Source organism: Diadema setosum, chromosome 2 (genome assembly GCF_964275005.1).
Source record: "Diadema setosum chromosome 2, eeDiaSeto1, whole genome shotgun sequence".
In the NCBI taxonomy this organism is placed as follows: Eukaryota; Metazoa; Echinodermata; class Echinoidea; order Diadematoida; family Diadematidae; genus Diadema; species Diadema setosum.
The window spans coordinates 25,228,564-25,245,777 of NC_092686.1; the positions used below are offsets into that span (position 1 = coordinate 25,228,564).

At 40.1% G+C, this 17,214-nt stretch overlaps 1 protein-coding gene across 1 annotated transcript in view; it reads right to left on the minus strand.

Annotated features, from left to right (window-relative positions):
- Positions 1-36: 36 nt before the first annotated feature.
- Positions 37-17,214, minus strand: part of LOC140241201 (uncharacterized) — a 141,403-nt gene continuing 124,225 nt past the window's right edge. The window contains 8 exon segments of the mRNA XM_072320960.1: positions 37-485; positions 2,919-3,117; positions 6,687-6,757; positions 6,759-6,798; positions 10,347-12,232; positions 12,611-12,757; positions 13,948-14,082; positions 15,541-15,680. Coding sequence (XP_072177061.1) covers positions 2,970-3,117; positions 6,687-6,757; positions 6,759-6,798; positions 10,347-12,232; positions 12,611-12,757; positions 13,948-14,082; positions 15,541-15,680 — 2,567 coding nt within the window. The 3' untranslated portion in view covers positions 37-485; positions 2,919-2,969.

Genomic DNA, 17,214 nt, shown 5'->3' on the forward strand with positions numbered 1-17,214 from the left:
TAATTTTCAGGGCAGTGGGGGGGGGGGGGGGGAAGGTACTGGACATATTGTTTTGCTAATCATATTAGGTTTGTACTCATAATTACTGAAGAGAGACAGTTTACCATCAAAGCATAATAATACATAACATGAGCTCAGGAGAGTCAAATGTCATACAAAAATGCACTCTGAAAAAGAATGCAACCTTTTAAAACAAAACAAAAAAATATACATATATCCTCCGCGATCCACAGCATAGAAGATGGTTCCGTACAGAACATGATGACACACGAAGAAATCCGGCAAACCAGAGACAAGATGGCAGGACAGCGTCAATTTGGCAGCTTCGATCACAAATGCAACAAAAATTGTCCTCGTGACATTCTACTCTTAATTTGATGAGATGGAGCCCACTGGCGACGAATTAGAGGCAAGACAAGATGGTGGCTTCCAGCTGATTGCCTTGATTGCATCATCCTTTGGTATGTGAGAAGTACGCTTTAAACCTGTCGTCGGAAGGGGGGGGGGGGGAGGAGCAGAAGATAGAGCAAAGAATCATCAACCATCTTTCCAAACTCCAGTGAATCACACTCAGTTTGGTGGAATGGGCATGAAGAAACACTACTTTCTTGCTTACTGTATATGCAATATATTTCAAGGAGCCTTTAAAGGGATAGTACAGCATTGGTGGAGATGAGAATTGGGCTTTTAACTTTTTGCGAGATACCAAGAAAAACACCTATGATATAGTACAGAGCATACCATTTTAAGAGGAATTCAAAGTTTATTTGATGAAAGTCGGGTTTGGAATGACTGAAACATCCAAAAACAAAGCGATCGTAATAAAGTGTGGGTCCCACACTTTTTTGGATATCTCAGCCATTTCATAACCAATTTTCATCAAATAAACGTCAAATTCCTCATAGAATTACATGCTCTTTCATGTTTCATAAGAAGTTTCTCATTATCTCACAAAAAAAATGTTAGAAACCTGAAATTACGTCTCAACCAAAACTATACGATCCCTTTAAATACTGTGAGTCAACTGATATTTCCATAAGAACTAAATCTTACTGCTTCACTTAAAAGGGATGGTACAGTTTTGGTTGAAATAGAACATTTATGTTTCCAACATTTTTTATGATGATTTGAGATAACAAGAATTCTCTTCTGAAATATGAAAGAACATACAGTTCTAAGCAAAGTTTATTTTATGGAAATTGGTTTTGAAATGACTGAAATATCCAAAATCAAGCAATCCTACTAAATGGTGGGACCTACCTTTTATACGGATAACTGTGTTTTACTTTGCTTTTTAATATCTCAGCCATTTCAAAACCAATTTTCATCAAATAAACTTTGAATTCCTCTTAGAATTGTATGCTCTTTAACATTTCATAGAGTGGTTTCTAAATATCTCCCAAAAACTTAAAATTGCTTCCTCATCCCAACCAGTACTATACCATCCCTTTAAAACAGAAATGCAATGTTTGTCATCTCAAAGTTTATAATATCAGAAACATTTCTCTTGAGAAGGAATGACACTTTTATTTCTCACTGTATTGCTCTGATTCTTGATTGTGAATTCAACTATTGGCAAATTTATCTTATGAGTCGCAAGTCGCCAAATATGCTTGCAAAATACATGATGTACACAGTATATTGAAGAGGTTGTAGCTTTTCAATATTTACGAACATGATATACTGCCTTTAGAGGAGATATTTCTTGACTGTCTTTTGTCACTGTGGAATATAGTTACAGGAAGGAAAGGAAAAATGTCCATTGTTTCATTTTCCTGAAGAGGTGCACAACAACATGATAAGACACAATCAATTCATATGATGAAAATCTGAAAATGTGGTCTTACTCCAGCAGAAATTTGTATGTGCACTGTTTTTAGCCAAAAGAAACAAAAAGGGCAGGGTAAAACTTCACAAAGGCAAACCTGAGCACTAGATACCTTGGTGAATACCCCACAAAGATATACTTCTTCACAGCATTTTTTTTTTTCATTTTGTTTTTGTTTTCCCTCCTGAGATTAAGTATTCTATGTGACCAAAGGTAAATGAGACATACGATCTACTCATCCTTTCGTCACACATCCTGGTTGGTGTAGTGAACGTTTTCCCACGATATGCGGCACATTTGGCCAATATCATTTTGCTGCTATTGTCATACTTTACTATAGTTTGGATGCCACTGAGTCAAGCAGAACTTGGGATATGTGATTTGATGATCTGCACGGCAGGGTTGTTGACACAATAAAAGCTTGTTACGCAGTAATTTGTGACTTTACAAAATCTCTGATAACCCTTCTTTGGCTTGTGAAATTGTATTGCCACTCAGACATTAACCCGTTGAGGACGAGTCCCGAGTATACTCGGGCAAGTGTCTATGGGAAATGCGTGTTGTAGCAAAATCAAACCGTCCTCAACGGGTTAAGCTGAATATACAGCACTGATTGCTAATGTGACAATGTCGCATATGCTGATTTCCATTTCAACACATGGCGTTTACTAATTTTACAAGAGAGAGAGATAAAGACTGAGATAGAGATAAAAACATGTATATAGATGAAGAGAGAGAAAGTAAATATACAGCAGCAATATGGAAATAGCTTTAATGTCATACTTCAATATCCCCTTCAAAAAACAACACAAAGAGTATGGAGATCTGTAAAACCAGAAATATTCCCGGTATGAAACTTTTGCGATTTGGAGCCAATGGCCTTTTTCGCGTCATGAAACTTTTGCAAATTGCCACTGGCATTCAATGCATTGTGTTGACAAGAACTTTTGCATACATTTTACTTTTGCCAATCTTGGTTCCTTGTAAAACTCACAAAAGATTCATGCACGCGAAAATTTCTGGTTTTACAGTTGAAGTCTTACATACAGAAGGCACATACATAGAATAAAAAAAAGTGAACCAGGCCTACCTAGAATACAAGAGCTGCTTTCTCCCTCTCTTAAAGAGTTCTACAGCGCTGTCATACAAGCGTGCCTTCCTTCTGGACGCCCTCCTGGTCATCCAGCCAGGACAACATCTCATCATTGCATTCGTCTGCGAGTGATTCGCCGGCGTCTCCCTGGTAGGAGCCATCTTCTATGCAAGGGGTGTAGGAGCGGGGCAGGTTCCTAAGGGACAGAAAGAACTTATCTAGTGAGATTTTATTTTTATTTATTTATTTTCTACAAGTGTAAATAAGAGGTAAAACAAACATAAATTGTAACTTGGGATCACATAAATCGCATTGCACAATTAAGTCAATAAATCAAACTGACTTAACATGTTTGACTTTGAGCCAATGAATATATCACCTCCCCTCCCCTCCCATCCCCTTCCTTGATTCTGATTGGCCAAAAGCAAGTTGTGTTTGATTTTATGTTCAATATGAAGTGTGTCATAGCTTTTTATACAAGTTGATGCTGTGGAATTGATGCAAACTATTTATATGCTTGATTTTAGGCTCAATTTTAATCTATACATAAACATAATTATGTCTGATTCACCAAACAACTCTTTCTGTGACACAGAATTATCAAACAACTTTATGTTTGATATTTCAGCCTTAAATTTGATTTTTGGAGACTTATATTTGATCTTAAAGTTTTATGCCACAGGGCCCAAAATCAGTAAATTTACAGTTTGAAGATATCAGATTTTATCAACAGGGTCTTCATATTCGTGTTGACATCAGATAGTCCCATTCAGAATAGACATAAAATAACATGCCGTCTGATCTTGTCTTAACTTTAGAAACTGCATTAACTTGAACAATAGTTTCAGGTAAACTGGCAATGTGTAGTAAACTTTTGACTGCATAGACATGCTCTTATATCCTTGTATTCACATATTCATATTGTGCATGTCACTTTTTGCACTCTGCTGATCTACATGCATTGAAGTTTAAGCTGTCTTGATGTCCAAGGTTAGATCTCTTCTGGTGGTTACATATTGTGGCTCAAGTTAGATAACCAGATTACTAGAATCGAAAACAACCCGAGTAGATGATGATAATGCACCAATACTATTCATATCACATACCGATAGTTCTACATTGGGTATCCCACACACTTTTGTTGATACTGAATTCTTTTGACATTGTAAAATGCATAACCACAAATGTCATGAAACTTGAGGTAGCTAATATTGTCACTCTTAAATCGTACACCGATTGTCTTAATGATAATTACTATTGTAAAGTTAACATAATCAACTCCTATACCAACAGCATAATTTCCCTCAGAATATCACCCCCCCCCCCCCCCCAGTATCAGCCACATCAGAGCTATCATCATCATCATCACCACCATCACAGAAATCATCTCTATTATTTTCCAAGCAGCAGCTGGTCTTGTCGTCACTTGCCCTCCTTCACCAGTGTTCCTGATATAATCGTCATCATCAATTGCCATCACCATCATCGTCATCATCGTCATCATCATCATCATCATCATCATCATCATCATCATCATAATCATCACCATTATCATTGTCATCATCATCATCCTAATCATCATCGTAATCAATTATTTTGTCATCATCCATCACTCACCACCATCATCATCATCAATCATCATGACCATCATCATCATCATTTCATGGGCATCCATCAGCAGCAGCTGCAGCAGCAGTGTCATTGTCACTGTCATAATGTTATCCTCTTCATCATTATCATTGCCCCTCTCACACAGCATCACATAGAATAGTATAGCTATGGCAGGTCATCTCCGCTCCACGTAAACTATCATCACTTCTGCACGACACCATGTTACGTGGTGATCCTGAGAAGCCGAAAAAAAGATCATCCTTCTCTTTGGCAATCCTTCTCTCTCTCTCTCTCTCATGCAAAGCATCAGGATTGATGAAGCTTCTTCCCCCCCCCCTTTTTTTTTATGCAAATGATATCTTGGGGAAATGAATGGTGGTGACTGATTTGCTCAATGAATGTGAGATGAATGCAGGTACTTTCAAAAGCTTGAAATATGAGGGCTGTTGGATGTTTAGCATCAGCAGATGTTGAATGATCCTACCACTCAAATGACGGTAGATCAGCACAGTTTCATTTCCATTAATTGAATTCAGTTTGAATCATCAGTCGACACAAATTTTTGACCAAAAAAACAAACAAACAACATATACTTTTAGACAAACCTCTTTGCTTCAAATTGTTATCAACATAAATTTGAATCAGTTAAATGTTTCAAATTTAACAGAGTCTCTTATCTTGCATCATTCATAATAAAAATTCAGAATAAAACATATTATGTCATTGCGCAATTATATGCACGTTTGAAATTCCTCTCACAACTTACAAAATATTACAGACTCTGGTTGTCAAATTAAAGTTATCGGAATTTGTACCCCCCCCCCCCCAACACACACACTTAAAATGGCCACAAGTAAGAGTTTCCATTCACAACCTATGCCTAGATATGGCAGAACAACAAAATGTTGCACATAATGGAGTTTTTAAAAAAAACTTGATGCAAAGTTGGGCATAAGTCATATGATGAGCAGTGGGGGAGCATCCTTTCCCACATCATTCAAAGGAAATGTTAAAACCAGGCGATGTTGATGATGCCTCCCCCCAGGGCAAGCAGTGACACACAGAATTCATTCTCAAGGTTTCGGTCACCGGGGTGAGTAAGGACTCCTTTCTTACCCATTCCTAATTCCGGAGGAAAGTAATCAATTAGGTGTGCAGGAAATGACCGTCCCAAATGCATGTGAATCTGTGATTCCTGCCCCCCCCCCCCTTCCCCTATCCCCTTGCATTTTCCCTCAACTATATTGATTCCGTCCCTTTGTCTGAATGGACTTTTCTCTAAAGAGCTTTCAGCACGTCTAGACAAGATGTTTCAATTCTTTCAGGTGTGCTTGACATGCCCCAACAAGCCCCATCCATCGCTAAGGCCTTGGCCCATTTTTGACATGCCCCAGATACACTCACTTTACGTCACCGTTTCACATGTCACTCAAGATGGATTCCAAATTTGCTGCTTGCTTTAACATATTGACCGTTTCCTCGGGCAAATGGTATATGCATTATTTTTATCAATACATAACACTTTCACGTCTGCGTCACTGATGTCTTCACTTGCTTGTACTTTAGTTTTGAAGGGCGGATGAAAGTAATACATGTACCATTCCATTCAAAACCCTGCTTATTTCTATGTTATTTATCATAACAGAGTGTGCAGGTGCTACTTTCTTCCTTTTTTTTTTTCTTTTTACACTGTCCTCAAGTGAAATCTATCTGATGGGGTAAAACATGAGGATTTGATGAGGCTACATAACGAAAGAATGTTGTAACACCATAATGCATCCCAACTATAAATCAAACTGGATTGACACATGTCTATCCTATGACTTGTGTAATCATGTGTATCGTAAGTGTCCAAAAACAATACATAAAACAGCCATGACAACATAACAAAGCGTACACAATAGGCCATCATTATGTGATGGTAACAGATTAAACTTGTCCACTACATCAACAGAACAACACGCTGCAACGAAATGTAAAATAAGAATACAGAAACTGAGCAAAGCAAAGCACAGAAAAAAAAATGCAAAAAGAAAGTAAAATAAATCTGGAGGGAATAAGAACTGAAACCCAACCCAAAAGAATACTTATAGGACTAAAGAATCAATTAATTGACCAATTTAAATCATAAAGATTGGGAAATGAGGGTCTTACTCTGTGGAGCTCTGTGAGGTATCTGCATGCATCCAGGCCGCTGAGGCGGGGCTATCTTCTATAAGAGTGGATCGTGAATGGAGGAAGGCAAGAGTCAGTGTTCGCCAGGAGACTGACATCAGGGGAAGGATGGACAGAGTGAAGGAAGGTAAGAAGGGAGGAGGAGGAGGAGGAGGAGGAGGAATGTGGAGGTGAAGAGCTGAACTAGGAGGATGAGACATGCCTTGTTAGGTTTAGGGTTGAGGAAAGGGTGCACGGAGCTGTAATTGATTTCCTTTCTACAGCAAAGGTTGCAAGATGATCAATTCAAGAGAACTTGATGTACATATAGAGGCATGTGGATGGAATGATTTTTTTTTTTCTCTCTTCCTTCATCCTTCAAAAAATATTTGGGGAAAATGGTTGCAAGCTGCTGCATGCGAATGATTCTACTTCAAGAGTGGATGAACTCACGCTAACACAGCAGATCACGCAACAGGTTTACAATATTGACATGCTTTGGACATTCAATTGACAACATGCGACACTGTCACACTAATAAAACACTGACAGCTATGGAACAGCAACAACAGAAACCATACTATCCAAGACAAGACTCTAATCAATGAACAGTGCAACATGCAACAACACAAACCACATACACTAAAGTAGCAAGGCTTTACCAAAAAAAAAAAAAAAACAATAATAAAAATATACTAAAGAATAACTTGCAACATGCCTGAAAGCATATCTACATGTACATTGCTACATTGTAAACAGTCTCCTACAAGTATGATGGCCATTATCTCTGAGAGTTAAAGTCTTAGACACAAATGCAGGAGGTGGTATGGTGCAAGACCACTCCCCCCCCCCCCCCCCATGTATGTATCAAACTAGCCTCACAGATCTTCATGGTTTATTCTTGATTTCTCTACATCCAAACTTCATGCTCTGAGGTTGCCCACAGAATGCTTCCTCAAATATTTTGTTTGTCTTTGTTGTTCTCTCCTGAGACTTTGATTACTTGCTCTAAACACATTATGAATATATGGATAAACATCTTATAACTGAAGTAGAATTGTACATTTCTTTGCATACTGCATCTCATTATTCCAATACATAACAACAAAATGTACCTTATAAATGTTCTTTTGTCTATCTTCGAATACAATCCCTACAATACATAGCTTCACACCATCACCATACCTAGTGGCAAAAACAAATGGATCATTAGGCTGGTACCCAAAGAGCGTATGAATTCATTTCACTGAGAATGAACACCTTGTCTGCTCACTTGCATTCATTATCTTTATTTCATGTAATGGTAACACAGTTCCATGCCCTCAACACACCTTACGAAAGGCCCAATTTTCTTGAAAGAAAATTGTTGTGAGCACACTACTATACAAAATATCTTACAGGTTTATTGCAATTTCATGTGTTAAAAAAAAAAATCTAAGAATACACAGACATTCATGAGGCCTTTGAACATTTTACCTTTCAAGGCTAATTATGAAAGCTCTCCAGGTTTTATGCACATGAGGTAGGAGACTACAAGCTTTAAAGAGCTTTAAAGAGCTTGAAGTAACTCTGACTTAAAGGTCACATTTCTGATTAAATTGTATTTGTTGCTACTCTGTTTGTAAACACACACTTTGTATTAATGTTCACAGCCTTGCTGAAAACCAGCTAACAGCTTAAAGCAGGCACTTATCCATGATGAAATAAAGTCAATCAATCAATCAATCAAAGAAGAGTCATCATCACACATGAGACTTTTCAGTGAAACTCAAGGAAAGTCGTCTTTCCTATTGAAGGTGTCTACAGCCATCCCCATATTAAAGTTACTTTCTCTTTCCACAGGTAGCACAAAAGGTTGTGATATATCGCCCCAACCACCACAACAGCAGCCACAACAGCAGGACTGGGTGCACTAAAGTGTAGAAAAGAGCTGGATTCCAGATATCTACCCAGACACTACCCATTTAATGCAAGGCTGAACCATGAGAAGGTCCTTTATATTTTTTGTAGGTAATAAAAGCTTTTTGCTCTGGTCTGCACATCACCTTCTCCAAGTTACAGAAAAATACCGATTGCCCTAACATATTACACACAAAAATAAGAAATAAAGAAGAAGCAAAAAATGTGCATATTCTACATGATAGGGGCCTAATGTCCAAAACCCATCGAAGACAAGTCCCCAGAATACACAGGCAGGTGTCTATGGGAAATGTGTGTTATAGCAAAATCAAACCTTCCTCAGTGGGTTAACAGTCTTGAAGCAGCCTGCATAAAGGTGTGCTCATATCCCATGATTCCTATTAAAGTACCATTACATGTCATCTGTGCTGACATTTATCAAGTCATGTGGCATCAGGTTACAAGTAACACAGGCTGGCAAGGAGCGTGCAAAGAGATATATTCAAAGCAAGAACTGGCAAATGCATTGTACAATCTTCATCTTCACTCCATCAAGCTACTTCAGAATCCTTTAGTGTTAATGCAGCCATCCTGGGGTTACTTTATGTATATGTATATGTATAACATGTCAGTTAAGTTCATTTGCTTGCTTTTCCCAACTTGGGTACTTTGCAAGAAGCAGGCAGCCATACTCCTGTCAGTAATATATAATATATATGTGTGATATTGTTAGTGATGGAAGGGTTAGGCACTCAAACAGTATGAGTTTAGTGGGATGATTACTGATGATGAATTTTCTTCCATTTTTTTTTTTTCGTTAACAGTTAAGAAGAATTACTGTTCTACTTTGTGGGTGCAAACCATGGCATTGAAGTATTTAGAAGCCAAGGAAAGTACAATCAATGATTTATATAATACATGTACATTGTATATCATACTCATACATGTAAGTAGCAATAAAAACAATATTGCATGGTAATGAAGAACTTTCAAATCATCATCAATCAAAAATCCATTATCCTTTTTATCCATACACTATACATCTATAACCTACTCTATGCATTCTAATAAGGCATGTCTTGTTGGGCTTTTCCTCATGAGCTCTGAATTCATTAGCTTATTGTGGACATCATCTCATTATAACACAGCTGCCATTCTCACGGCTAGTGGGTAGAGTACATGGTTGATGTAATGTTTCATATCACAGTATGTACTGGCCCATCCTATAAACTATTGAAGGAAACATTCTCTTGGAGGGTTTTCACAATGCTGTTCTTTTACCTGGTCACATATACCTGTTGTGCATCACATGCCCTCATTTCAAGCAAAGCTACAAGAGATTTTTTTTTTTTTTTTCCTGTACAACATTGTAGGATTAGGTTTTCCAAAGATTCCCCTATGTCGATACACAAATTATTTGTCCATGCTGGGAAGTCAGTTTTGGTAAACTTGCTAAACCACGAACCCACTAGATACAATGACAATGAAAACATTAATTTATGATGATAAACACCCGAAATTATCCAAATGAATAGTGGCCTTGTGATACAATGTACATTTTATATCCAACTACACCATGTATAATGTGATAACTTAATCACCGTCAGCCTGCAACCAGCTATTTACCTCTGTTCCATATGTAAGGCTGTAAAAGTATACAAAGTTATCACCCCTACAACTAATACTTGCAATCACTTCTACAAACAATGTGCAACAATGCTATGATTATGTTTGAAGAAACATGCATGTGTCTGGTCTCACCTGTTGCTGGTCTGGGAAGGCCTGTTTGCCCTGGAAACGGGCTCACATGTCATAGGCTGGGCCGGTGTGTAGTGTGCCTTGCTGACAGCGATGCTGGTCCCATAAGAGTGCTGGACCCTGGGCTGCAGGTGAGTGGGAGTTGAGGTGGTGTACATGTTGGCTGGCTGGGGCTCATGGTAGGTGCTGTTGTGGGAGGAGGAGCTGGCCCCATTGCTGGAGAAGGAGGTGGAAGGTGAGAGGGAGGCCAGCGAGGTGTAGACAGAGTACTCGGACTGCCGGCCGCTGCTGTTGCTGGACGTGTGGTGGAGAGGGGTCCGGGGGTGGGGCGTCTGGTTGTTGGACATGCTGGAGGAGCCCTGAGAGGAATAGCTGCTTGTCGAGCGCTGCGAGGAGAAGGAGTTGTGCCGTCGCCTCGACGACATGGAGATGTCATCGATGCTGCCGCTGGGGAGCGGTGGTTTATGCATGGGCCTGTCCATGCTTGAGTAGCTAGAGTCGTTGGAGGTGTGGTGGTCTTCCGCCCCATGAGGATTGCGTCGATCCAGACTGTAATATGTTGAGTCCTGTGAGAGGATGTCGCCAGACGGGCGTCGGTCCCGCTCTCGGCGGGTCCGGCTCGTCCTGTCAAGACTGGCATAGTTTCTCTCATAATTCCTCTGTGGCCTTTCAAGACTAGCAAAGTTCCTCTCCTGAGACATGTGGCCATCGCCAGAGCCATTCCGTTGCCTACTGGAGCTCTTCTGGGCGTAGTAACTGCTGGGCATGTCCCTGTGCCTGGGGGCAGAATCCACGCTGGAGTACTTGTGGTACTGATGCATGCGATACTTGCTTCGATGCAATTCAGAGTTCAGTGAGTCGCTCTCATCAAAGTCACTGCCGGGGAGACTGCTGGACTTCATAGCCAGGTTCCCAAGCGAGGCATGTTTCTTCGGGGATGGTGGTTGGCTCAGCGATGTGGGTTGTTGATGGTATTCTAGTTCATCGTCACTAAGCGCTGGCAGGTTGTTCCCTTGTAAGGCATACTGTAAATCATGCATGGACGATGCGTGCTGGCGTAACCTTGGTGCATCAATGTCTGCTCTGCCCAGAGTATCCTCTGGTGATTCATAGTACCGTCCTGACTGAGATAGTGACCTTAACTTTGCAGGAGAGTTGTACGGAGGAGGAGGACCTCTGTCTATTCGCTTTTGGATGGGGGGTTTTCCTCTGCGAGGCGAACTTTTTTGACTCGACTTATTTGGTCCCACTGCACTAACGTCGCCCAAAGACGTTGAGAAATTTGTCTGTCTTGTCTGCAATATGTGGTTCACATTACTATGATCTACACTAGTCCTTGAGTGGGACATGTAACCCTCTGGTTGACTGCGAGAGCTGCCACCAGAGTGCGTGCTGCTGTCATCCTGGAAAGAGCCTGCATCGCTACCATGGTGATTAATGTCCAACGTAGCCATTGACTGCAAAGACGTTTCATAGCACACAGGTGTCCTGGACTGACTGTGATGGATGATTATTGCCCCTTCTTTTTGCGCCACTGCGGGACTAGTGTCTCCTTCATGGTCCGAGTAAATTTCGATGGGTGTGGTGGGGCGCATCGGTGTCTTGTCCTTTTTCCTGCCAAGTGAGGGCGACCTCCAGGCATTTTCAAACAGCTGTCGCGGCACGCTTTTCGATCGCGTGCGGCTTGCCTTGTCCTCTTTCTTCTTGCTGCGGCCCCTGTCATTCTTGGCGAACGGGCGAAGGAGAGGGGGTGTGGAGGGCACGCTGCGCTTCCTGGGCAGGGTGTGTGACTGTCCAACCTGCATATCTGAAGGGGGAGGAGTCTCCTCTGGAGGTAGGAGGCCAAGGTCCTTCTTCATCTCCACCAGGCGCTTCTCAATGCTATCCAACTGGAAAGTAAGAGTGACAGACATAATTAATGATCACAAGAGATGTTGACTGTTACAGCTACATACTGAATATTGAACAGTCATCATTCAGTGTCTTCATTCAGCACATTTCTTGATTAATACAAATCACCTTCAAATTCAAAGGTAATGTGGTTTCTACATACATTGTAAAATGTATATGCATAGAAGGGCTAAGGAGATTTGTACTGTAATGTCATTCCACAACACTCTGCAAACAAGAAATAGGTATGGTGTGCAACACTGTGGATCGACAGGCCAACATATGTTTTGACATTGCCATCAGTGAATGACACTATGGTGCATTTTGCAAGCAGGGCACCCAACCCGCAGCTCAAATGGGGGAAGAAGCAGCCGTACCTTCTGCGCCGAGCGCTTGTAGGACTCCCGACGGGTCTTGCGCACCTTCTTGCTGATGGTGGGGTCATCGGCCAGCTTCCTGGCAGCGATGGTGATCTTGGACTGGATCTCCAGCTCACTCTCCAGCTGGTTCAGGTGCTGGGTCTCCTGTAATGAAGGAGCAAATGAGTCAATGAAGACTACCGCCAGGAGATCAGAGACAGCAGCAGTGTTCATTGAAGAACACACTGTGCTTTTCCTTATGAGTATTAAAGATGACAGAGTAGTTTGAGTTCTTTTCCATACAGGTAAGCCTGAAGAGACTGAGACTCTCATTGTTGTTGTTTTTGTTGTTCTTTTTGCTATTGTTTAGTCTTTCACCATTCAAATCTACGGAGAGGGTGAATTCTTCCCTCCTCATTACTCAGCCACACTCCAACGCAAAATTGTGAATTTCACCAAGAAGTTGTACTTTCTCGAACATGAATACATCTGCAATGTCAATGAAATATATCAAAACATTTTGTTCATGCATATCTATTCAGTTTTCACAATTCTTTGTCATTCCTGACAACTTAACACTAAAATGACACTTCAGAAAATTGCAATACTGTCATCAGGACAAATTTCACACTCTGTTCTCTTTATCTTTCAATAATACATACAAGATCTTTACAAAATTTATATGTTTTTGCCCAGCTACATGTATATTTTATGAATTGATGATAGTGAGACAGATTGTATCAGATGTACAATATTCTGGGGTTGAGCAAAGAATCACATCATAATAAATAACGTTACATGACAACTCTCCAACTCTGCAACTTTATTTCAAGACATAACATGACAATAAAAGGATAATGTGAAGTGAAAATTGCTTCAACTAAAGCAATATCTCATTTTCTGAGAGATATATTCTTCATATTTATCCCTGCAAATATTGCGTGTTAATCTCATTTCAAATGCTAGTTAATGTTACATAAATTGAAGAATTCTGGAAGACAAATGTGAACTACAATGTTCAGTACCATCATCGTCATCACTGTCAAAAAAAAAGAAAGAAAAATAATGCCTCCGGCACCACTTCGTGGCGGAGGCATAAAAAGTGAAAGCAGCTCACATGGAATCACATCCTTCCTATTCAAACAAACAGGTAAAATGGTACCTAATGAACAAAGAATGAAAGTGTCACATGTGACATCCTTGGAGACAATTATTATTCATGCTCTGCCTCAAGTCATTCTACAGAAGACTGAACATTGAAACCTTGGAGGAAACCCATTTTTCATGATATTCTCTCCTCCTGCAACCTGAGAGAGCATGTATGACGATATAATTGCTGACGCCGTTTCGCTTACCTCCGAGCAGGTCTTGTCCACGGCATTGACGACTCTGGTCGACAGAGTGAACGCCGTGGCGACGCGCTTCTTGATCTTTGGCATCGGTTCTCCCGGCCGCCTCGGGTACTCCAGCGGCAGCTCGCCCGTCAGTTCCTAGGGGAGTGCACAATTGATTACCCATCATTGTCACTTTCGGTTAGGATTACTTCTCCATTAGAATAATGAAGTGGAGTGTGTGTGCAGCATGTTATAGCGCTGGAGGGAAGAAGTGCTTAATTATTTTTCCTTTCTAAGAGAAGGTTGACTAGGTATGACACATATGTGCGAATGTCATGTATGTAGGCATGGAAAAATCCTCACCCTGAAGCAAGCCATTAAGATGTCAATGTCTAGTTCTCTTGAACTAAGAGAATCATACAATCTAACAAAGCAAATGACAAAGATGAACCTCTTCGACACATCAAATTGAAAAGTGACACATGATTAAATGGAAAAGTAACACAGTTTCAGTGCCTGTATTGGCACATACAACAATGCAACACATGTAATACTAAACATATGTGTCCACTCAGTTATACCCATATCATCAACGAAGTATACATCTTATCCTTTAAAAAAAAAGGAAAAAAAAATCGGTTCAATACTGAGAAACATTGTCAGGAGAAAATTGCTGTATTTGCTCCATGACCAAAACGAAAAAGAAATCCAATAGCTTGTGCTGTTAATTTATAAAGTGTACATTATGTAGGTGTAAATTGTTATCAAGCTAAATCCCAGTATCAGAATAATTATGTGCACTAAAACAATCAATACTCTATCTTTTCACATTCAACGTATGATAAACCATTCTAAAAACAACTGGTAAAGGGGAATTCAGTGTGAATCATGCACAGATTATAGCATGTGTTGCCCATGCTTGAAATCTCACTGCTAACTTGTATTTGTTGACTTAACCTAAATACAAGTATATTCTGACCAATCTTGCTGATGCACTAAAAAACATCGAAAGTTGAGTCTTGCAAGGGATCTAAACGACAAATTGTCAAGTGTTGCTGACTCGTTAGCACTTGACATGATGCGTAATCAAAGCATCATCCTTGGCATCATCCCAATAGAGGGGGAGGGGTCACAAGGTAATGCATGACCAAGTGAAAAAGGAGGTACTGGAAGTGAGTCTAGGAGCAGTTAAACACAAGAGAAAAAATCATTAATAGAACGAAGACTGGAATGATGATTGTAATTTGTTAGGTAAGATTGGACTTTTCCCTCTGTATTTCGAAATTTGTAATACAAATCTTTGTAAGTTTTCAAAAAAGAGGTGCGGTTACTCCTTTTTGCAATGTCAATCAAACTTGCATGTTTAGCACACACTCTAAAATTTTTCTAGCTGCACTACAGCTATGCATCAACCCACAGTATGAATTACTGATACACTTGTGCCACGCAATTTATCAGCAAAAGTGATTGGAAGATCATGACAGCTCCGCCTCCCAAATCATGTTTTACAGGTCAACCCACATGAGCAAAAATCCTTGCTGGAATTCACCTCTGGATTAGAATTTGATTTCATGATCGCAACTCGAATTTGTGACCCCAGTTTGGTTAACTTACCGCTTCATTGATGCAGATCTTCTTGAGTTCCTCCAGACGGTCTCGCAGCCGGTCCTCCAGGGCCGCCTTCCTCGCTCTCAGCGCCATCACCATGTCCTTCTTGGCCGTTTCCCCCTCAATGGCCAGCAGCTCTCGCTCACCTGGAACAGGAGAAAGGAGGAAACACAGATGGAGCGAGATTTTTAGAGGTTAGTTATTAAAGATGAGAAGAGAGGGAGAATTTCAAATGGAAAAAAAAAAAAGAATTTTAAAGGGGGAAAAGAAGGCCATGATTTTGGTGAAGAATGAAGGAATGTAAAGAATACAAGAAAAATATGGATAACAAAGAAGAATTGTTGAGCAGAATGGAAAACACATGGTGATTAGAAGGGGCAAGTTAATGTTTAAAAAAGTTATGAGAAGGACGAAAGAGAGGAAGAAAAGAAACGTTTAGAGTGGAATATCAACAAGAGTGTGATGACAAAAAAACAAACAAACAAACACAGAACTGAGCATATAGAAGGAATTCAGTATTAACAGCACCTAATGTCTACAGAGGCAATGCTCCTGCGGATCTGCATTACTGATATTCCAACTGAATTTCCCACAGCTGATGAATAAAAACAGACTCAAGTGGACTGCAACACAGCAGCAGATGAGTACCATATCTGTGCAAAGAAAGGGAACCTGTGAAGATTTTCCTTGGCTGCACCTTGCAATGTTGTGGCAGAGGGCAGATCTGTAGTTGCTACTTAGAATTCCATGATAGGCCTCTACAATTTCAATGCTCCGCGATGAGCATAAAGAGTGTTTTATTACAATGCTATTAAAAACATAGCTTGTAGATCTAATAGGCCTCAGTCACTGACATTTATGTCAGGAGATGGGGGGGGGGACCCACACTCTACTTAAAAACTATTGTGATATCAAACAAAACTGCACATACATAGAATAACAACATGAAACCTGAACCCTGTGGAACATATGGCTGTAATTTCATGTATAACATCACAACTGCTCTACTGTGGCAATGCAATGAGCAGAACCACAGTTAACCACTATTACAGCGATGTGAAGGTATCATCAAAGCGTGACGTTTAGTGTTATCAGCAAGAGATAGACTATACTCATTATGACAAGCCGCAAAAAGCATATTACAGTTTCTATGCCATGATAGACTGTTCTCACACTTCAGATTTTATAATCAAACTACATCTCGGCATGAATACGTTGTCACTGAAGATGACATCATCCCACACATGCACCTAGAGCTGTGAATCAAAACCCAAGATGTGACATTTATTTTTATACAACACATGTATTGTAGATCCTTGCCATCTGATTGGATCATATGCGGGCCACATGACATTCAGAAGAATCAGCTATCCCACGCTCACTCTTAAGGCAGTGCAATAGACGTCTATTGAACAGTAAATCAAGCCAGCCAACTGTGCAATAGATCCTAGCACACACTGAACTGTGTATCTACAGCATTGATGCATATGCACACCCATTTAAGACCTAGAGCTGGATCTAGATCTAGACCTAACTGTTAGTCCTCCTCCTAGATAGGCATAATGTTAGATTTTTAATTTTAATTTTTTTTTTTTTTTTGTCTAGACCTGGCCAACATCATGTGTTGTATAAAACAAATATTCAATGTTTTATCATATGTGTGACTGTTCAATAATCACA